General features: G+C 32.1%; 1 protein-coding gene across 2 annotated transcripts; it reads right to left on the reverse strand.

The window, feature by feature from the left end:
• Positions 1-1,604: 1,604 nt before the first annotated feature.
• Positions 1,605-5,204, reverse strand: LOC114723920 (cystathionine beta-lyase, chloroplastic-like). 2 transcript variants are annotated; one of them, XM_028910282.1, is made up of 13 exons: positions 5,094-5,204; positions 4,855-4,954; positions 4,652-4,764; positions 4,475-4,545; positions 4,276-4,367; positions 4,081-4,171; positions 3,876-3,987; positions 3,442-3,538; positions 3,224-3,305; positions 2,973-3,090; positions 2,698-2,805; positions 2,484-2,586; positions 1,605-1,983 (listed from the first exon to the last, which is right to left on the reverse strand). In XM_028910282.1, the coding sequence occupies exons 1-13, from the start codon at positions 5,157-5,159 to the stop codon at positions 1,808-1,810; spliced, it is 1,329 nt and encodes a 442-aa protein (XP_028766115.1). In that variant the 5' UTR covers positions 5,160-5,204; the 3' UTR covers positions 1,605-1,807. The 2 variants fall into 2 exon arrangements, with proteins under 2 accessions (XP_028766115.1, XP_028766039.1); XM_028910206.1 differs by having other exon boundaries at positions 4,849-4,954.
• Between the last annotated feature and the right edge of the window lie 1,815 nt (positions 5,205-7,019).

Below are 7,019 nucleotides of genomic sequence, written 5' to 3' on the forward strand. Positions count from 1 at the left end.
GATAAATTGCTTCTTGATGCATATGACGTTGGGAACTTCAGAAGAAGACATTAGTCCAGAACGGTGAATCCATAAAAGAGTTGCTCTCAGACAAAACAGATGAAACATGGTAGGAGCTGCTAATTTCCTGATGAAACATGTTTCTTTTATGCCAAACAACATTGAAAAGTATGATTATGCCATGAACTAAATTGTCTTCCTCATCTCTATGAAGTTGAAGTGGTTCTAATTCAATGGCCAAAGTCATTAAAGCTGGATATAGGTAGTAAAAAATGCCGAACCACAAAGCTTTAGTAAAATGGCAATTTGAGTATTATAGCTCATTATATTGTGGTCTCTTCAACTTGATCCAAATCTCATTTAATTTTAAATATATGCATAAAAGTTTTTTAACCTAAATAATTTTAAATAACTTTTAGTTAAAGATGGGTATTTTGATGTAAAACATATGATTTAAAGGTGAATTAACAATTGGATGAATAAAATATAAAATCTTTTTTTTTTTTTAAAAAAAAAGAGGGCAGTGAAGTTTATGTTATACGACATTTGATTTTTGAGGAGTAGAAGAAATTTTATGTAATTAAGATGAAATAGAGGGGAGATTAGTTAATATATTTTGCTTAATTAATAATCCAACGTATTATTATGCTTTATATAATATGTATTGATACTAAAACGAAAACCCCACAAGGCCAATTTTTTTGGGGAAAGCCACAGATCCAGCCCAGTAGGCCCTCACTACAGATTTACGGCTCATACATGCATTCATTCCTTCAAGAATCATGGGTCACTATATTTGTAGCTAAAATGAAAGAGTTAATTATGACCTCTGCAAATGGTCTTTTAAAATATTAATGATTAATTTTAAAGACTAATCAGTTATTGAATTGTCAAATGCTTCTAGAAGTGTTTTTAACTTATTATAAATGATATTAATCGACTAATATAGTGGTTAAAAAAACCAAAAGAATGCTCTTTGGACAAATTTTAACCTATTAGATACCATATAAATTGTTTAATTTAGTTATCAAACACCTAATTTGATATTTGGACGCTTTTACACTACTAGAAAAAACATTTTTAAACCATTTTTTTTAAGACCGTTCATTGGAGATCGTTTGAAAAATGTGATTGGTGCTATTTTTATAAATATTGATAGACTTTTTAGATCAATTCCTTATATAACTGGTTTAAAATATACTTTTTAAACTGGGTATTTGTACAACCGGTTTAACAAGCATTAAAAATATTTGTTTAAGAAATAATATTTTAAAACTTTTAGGCTGTTGTGCATACAACCATGCTAAAATATGCATTCGGTACTATTATAAGCAGTCTAAAAAGGTTCAATTTTTTTTTTACAAAAAGATAATATTTACAAGCTTTTAAATTTAAAATTTTTGTTCCATGTGCCAAATCTCCCCACATTATATATATGTATATATGTTTATGTGTATGTACATGTATATGTATTATGATTATCTCAAGATACAGCAAAAACACATCATCATTGATATAATCATCATCTGGAAACGTAAATAAAAGCATTAAATTAATCAAGCAAGAAGGTGGAGAAAGAAAGGTAATTAAAGAAGACACCAATGTGAGATAATAAAAATGCCTATGTTTAACAAGCTTATTATTATTATTCCAAATTGTTGCAGCCAAGTACAATAATGCAAATAGAAAACAACAAAAGAAGAAGAAGAAATAGAACATGGTAATAGAACCACCACCAAATAATCATCAACATCCTCGATCTTCTCATTATTTGAAGCACGTAAGCCGTAGGTCTGACACATGAAGTTCAAAGCGGCACAATTGAGAGTGCATTGTTAAGATCATTAATAAGATCTTTAACATCCTCAATTCCCACAGAAACACGCACAAGATCTTTAGTTAAACCTGCTTCTTCTTTCTCTTTGTCACTCATACCGCCATGGGATGTATACCAAGGCAAGCATATGGAGGAACCCACACCACCTATACAACATCAAAATTAATACAAGGTTTAGCATCTTCTATGAATGTATGCTTGTTCAGAGTTGTTTATCATAAGCATGTTTATGTAAGTAGAGATAAAACTTCTTTTACATATTTATCTCGTATACCATAAATCACGATTGAAAGCTGTTTTCGAAGGTTTCAATCATCATTCCCAAACAAGCCCTTAATCAAATTATTAATCATTTTTTGACTAAATGTCCTTTATTTTGATATTCCCTGACTAACTAAACAATCTTGTAACTCATTGATCAAACAATGTCCTCAAAGTAACAAACTTTTTTGAGGTAATTTCGAAAATTTGAAGGCATTAGTTAATTTTAACCAAATTTCTTTATCTACATAAATTTACTAACAAATGTCATTAATTATAGCTGCAAGATTCTCTATCATACCTACCTTCTCACCATTTTGATTAACTCTCAAAGTAAATAAATATATATGTAAATGATATAAAGTATATTCCCCAAAATACCTACCAAAACTAACAGTCATGCTAAAATATTTAGTCTGTTCCACGATCTGCTTTGAGAGTGGCAGTGAGTCTGTTGTAAAGCTAAGCACAGATCCTGGCCCTGATGCCTGTGAAACAGGAACTCCATTAATGAATAAAATCATTTCAAGCACTCACAGAGACATAGATATTATTAGCAAATATTAATATTAAGTTACAACAGGTAAATTAAATCACACCTGAGATTTATGGAGTTCATATCCAGGATCAGCTTTAAGACCAGGATAGTGTATCTTCTTTATTTTTGGATGGCTGGCAAGAAACTCGGCAATAATTTGTGCATTTTTCTGCAAAATACAATATGTTAATTCTAAGTTGCTTTTTTTTTTTTGGGTAGAAATAAATAGTGCCACTATAAAAGAGATACGAACAAATCTCAAAACATCATTCATATTTATATTGTGCATATAATGTACTTGAAACTATGAGTAAAATAGAATGTTTTGTTAGGTACCTGTTTCTCATGAACTCGCAAGGCCATAGTTTTGATTCCTTCCAAACATATCCAAGAGTCCTTGGGAGACAAACCACAACCGGTCGCATTTTTATAAGAGTTTATGTGATCCGCCAAGCTTTAATTTACAGGATGGTCCATGATGATCAAAGGCCAAAAAAAAAACCAAAAAAAATTTCCCACTATTAGTTGAATAAAAAATGGAAAATAAAGATAACCAAAAAAAAAAAAAAAAAAAGAGCTTGTCCTACTCTTTCCTATTCGTAGCAAGGCTACCAGCCAGGCAACTACTGTTTCCAGCAATGAACTTCGTAGCCGAATGCATAACAATATCTGGAAACCAAAAAATTTTAAAAAAAGTAAGTATCACTTAATTATAGTGTTTAAACCTTAAGTGTGCGTTTGTGTGTGTGTGTGTATATTTATATATATACTCCATAATCTTAGAAAGTGTGTGATGATGAAATACCCGCTCCAAGATCCAATGGCTGACTTAACACCGGGGACATTACGCTATTGTCAAGAAATAAAATAGCTCCGTGTGCATGAGCTATCTCCGACATTTTCTGGACATAAATCAACAACATTTTAAAGAATTTTATACTAGTAGTGAGTGATACTCATAATTCATACATATTATTCCACAAAAAACGAGTTGAAACAACCCACGTTCTGACGGGTTAACATTTTGCCAATATAAACCTGCCATAATTAACGGCTATAGATGTTGGGTCCATGGAAGAACTTTCTTAGTGTTATATAGTAGGCATGGATCTATACTTCTTACTTATTCAAGAAGAGAAGAGGGAAAGCTACTGATGGGCCATTATATAGCTGAAGAGAAGAATTTATAAACCAAAAAAAAAAAAAATCCCAACCCATAAAGAAATTAAAATAGCTTACTCGGATATCAGATATTTTTAGCTGAGGATTACTGGGAGTCTCCAGCCACACCAACTTAACATTATCAGACATAGCTTCCTTAAACTTCTCTATATCACTTGTGTCTACTTTGCTGTCCATGAATATTACAACCATATTACCTTCTGGGAATCAATCCAACGATAATATTACTCCACAGGGAAAAAGCTGAAAAATTCATTCTTACGTCACTTTAATTCCTTCCTTCCTTGCCATTAGATTGTTTATGAAGTTATATGAACCCCCATAGATATCCAGAACAGTAATGATTTCATCACCTGCATTGGAATTTTATAAGTAAATGACAATAGTGCCTGCCCCTTTAATTCAATATATATATATATATATATATATAGTCTCCAATGGGAAGAGAAATAAGCACCAGGATTAACAAGTTCACAAACAGCAGTCAAAGCAGACATTCCACTGCTGAAGCAATAGGCGTATTCTGCGTTGTCAAGCTTTGCTAATAACCTGATGAGAATACAGAACATTAAGCCAACAAGTAAAAGAGAATAATGCATAGAAAGAAGAAATAGGCACAGACAAAAATCAAGACAACAAAAATCATAACTCCTTACTTTTCCAAAGTGTTTCGGGTAGGATTTGCACTTCTTGAATAGCCATATTCACCAAATTCCGTCGCAGATTTCTGCATCAAAAACAAAACAAGTGGAGAAGACAATTACCACAGAGATCCTAATTAAACTCATCTAGTTTCTAATTCTTAGCAAGCATATGGATCAATAATTTCCCACCATTTTGAAAGTGGCAGTTTGGTAAATTGGAGTAGAGGTTGCATGAAAAGGATCCCAATCAGCATGGTAATTCACCAACACTGTGGACATACTTGGATCTTTCACAACTTTTTCTGCAAATAGGAGAAAAAACTATTACCTAACATAGAAGACAAAACACACACACAGAGTATCAACGCAAGAAACACATCACAAACCATCACCAGCTGGAACCGCAGGGGATTCCACAACAGCCGGTTTGGTCACAGTCTGCTCAATTTTGATTAAGCAATTTACTCTGAAGCTCTTTCCAGCATTTTTGATCTAAAACACAGTAATGAGAAACAGTTAGACATTAAACTATCACATGGTAACTATACTTGCAATAACTAGAACAAGAAGGCCTTTATGGTAAATTTAAGGTACATAAGGCGTTTGAACCAATGATTGGTGCAATGGCAACCTTAGGGTGGGGATTAAGAGTGACCGAAGTAGCGAGGGGGTTAAGAAAAGTTGAAGACAATGCCATATCTGAAGAACAAGGCTAAGAAAGAGCTAGCTAGAGGTTTTTGCTTATGCTCTTTGATTAGCCGAAGCAAAGCTCAACTTGATTCAAAACCAAAGCCCTGTGTGCATTTATATACACGAACACACACCTCCATTCACATTGAAATATAGGAGTATTTTTTTGAAGACACAGTTGCACATATTCACATGTCATTCACGTGTCACTTATAAGAAGGTTCACAGTACCACCCTGGTCCTAAATACAAGTCACTTGTCAGAGAAAATTTTGGTTATAAATGCAAGTCACTTGTAAAGTTGTAGTAATATTTAATACTACCTTCGGTCTTAATTATAAGACATCGTTTGTAATCTACAAATAAGGTCTTATAATGAGAAAAAGAGGTAGTGCCTGCTTTCAATTTTACTGTTATTTAATTCTTATTGGAAGGATGGAAAGAAGGAAGAGATAGGGGAGAGATGAAAATTCAATAAGAGTAAAATTAGAAAATGTTGCCTATTTAATGCATTCTTTGATATGCAAGAATGTGTTACAAGTGATTTATATTAAGGACAAGGGTGGTGCCATAATTAATGACGTTTTGGGGATACATTAATGTTATTATTATATTAGTCAACATCCGGTGATTTACTATATGTAACTGTAGTTTTAATTACTACTGTTGGGACAGCGAATCGGCCCTTCCGCATATCCTCACGATTTTTCATCATACCCGAACCCAACATTTTCTCTATTTAGGCTTTTCAAAATCTCTATTTGACTATTATAGAAAACTAAGATGATGAGAAAAATAAAATAAAACAGAAATATAATGATTATATTACTCCAATTTCCAAAATATTCCCTTCAATGATATAAAAGTTTAGGGTTAATACTACCTCCAATCCTAATTATAAGACATCATTTGTAGTTTACAAACAAAGTCTTATAATTAAGACCGGAGGCAGTATAATATTTGATTCCTCAAGTTTGTCTATATTTTTGTTTTAATCTTTCAAGTTTCAAACAATAAGTTTTGATCTATCAATAGGCAAAATCGTCCAGATTTTTATTAGATTATAAGAACCAATCTTAGAAATAAAAAAGAATTTGAGGAACCAAAACCTATGGTTTGAAACTTGAAGGATCAAAACTAAAATGAGGACAAATTTGAAGAACAAAAAATTGTACTCCTCCGGTCCTAATTGTAAGACCCTTATACTAGTGTGTATAAGGGTCTTACATTTAGGACCGGAGGATTATTAACTCAAAAGTTTAACTTATTTGAAACATGACATAGAGCATAAAGTTGAGATCTGTGTACACAATTTTTTTCTTTTATTTTTTTGGAGGCTACCACCCTACTCGCCGCCCCCCCTGAATGTAAACTTATAGTATTCATAATATTTATATTAAGTAAAAAATATCATGTGTGTATGTCGGCCAAAAGTAAACTTTATAGGTATTGTATTGTTTAAGTATTTAATTACCTGTGCTAAATATAAATTCACGTCATAGTTCAATTTGCATTACAAAAGTGAATTTTATATTTAACATTAGAAGTATACTAATATATATTTATGGATGTATAGGGATAGACGTTAATTACTTAAGGTTTCAAGGGGATCAAACTTTTGTCTGGACGTATCACTTACAAAGGAGCTTTTATGTATGTCTGGAAGGAGGCTAAACACCTATTAACTGGTTATAGCCTAGTTTATTTTAAGCCTAATTTAGTCTATTTAGCCAATAGGTAACCAGGAGTTACCGTGCCTATTTTCATAAGGCTTTAGCCAACAAGGCTACAGTTCTGACGTATTTGCCTTTTTAATTTTGCACCACTATATATAATATATCTAAATTAATTTTATGAATTATTTAGAA

The sequence above is a fragment of the Neltuma alba genome, unplaced genomic scaffold, assembly GCF_004799145.2.
Source record: "Neltuma alba isolate B1F8T4 unplaced genomic scaffold, ASM479914v2 tig00000327_pilon, whole genome shotgun sequence".
In the NCBI taxonomy this organism is placed as follows: domain Eukaryota; kingdom Viridiplantae; phylum Streptophyta; class Magnoliopsida; order Fabales; family Fabaceae; genus Neltuma; species Neltuma alba.

Excerpts from the sequence above, each read along its gene's own strand:
- LOC114723920 (XM_028910206.1), bottom strand. The coding sequence starts at position 5,159 with ATGGCATTGTCTTCAACTTTTCTTAACCCCCTCGCTACTTCGGTCACT. Across the intron at positions 3,988-4,080 it reads AAGGAAGGAATTAAAGTGAC|CAAAGTAGACACAAGTGATA; the intron begins GTAAGAATGAAT and ends ATTCATGGACAG. Across the intron at positions 3,306-3,441 it reads GCCATTGGATCTTGGAGCGG|ATATTGTTATGCATTCGGCT; the intron begins GTATTTCATCAT and ends TTTGGTTTCCAG.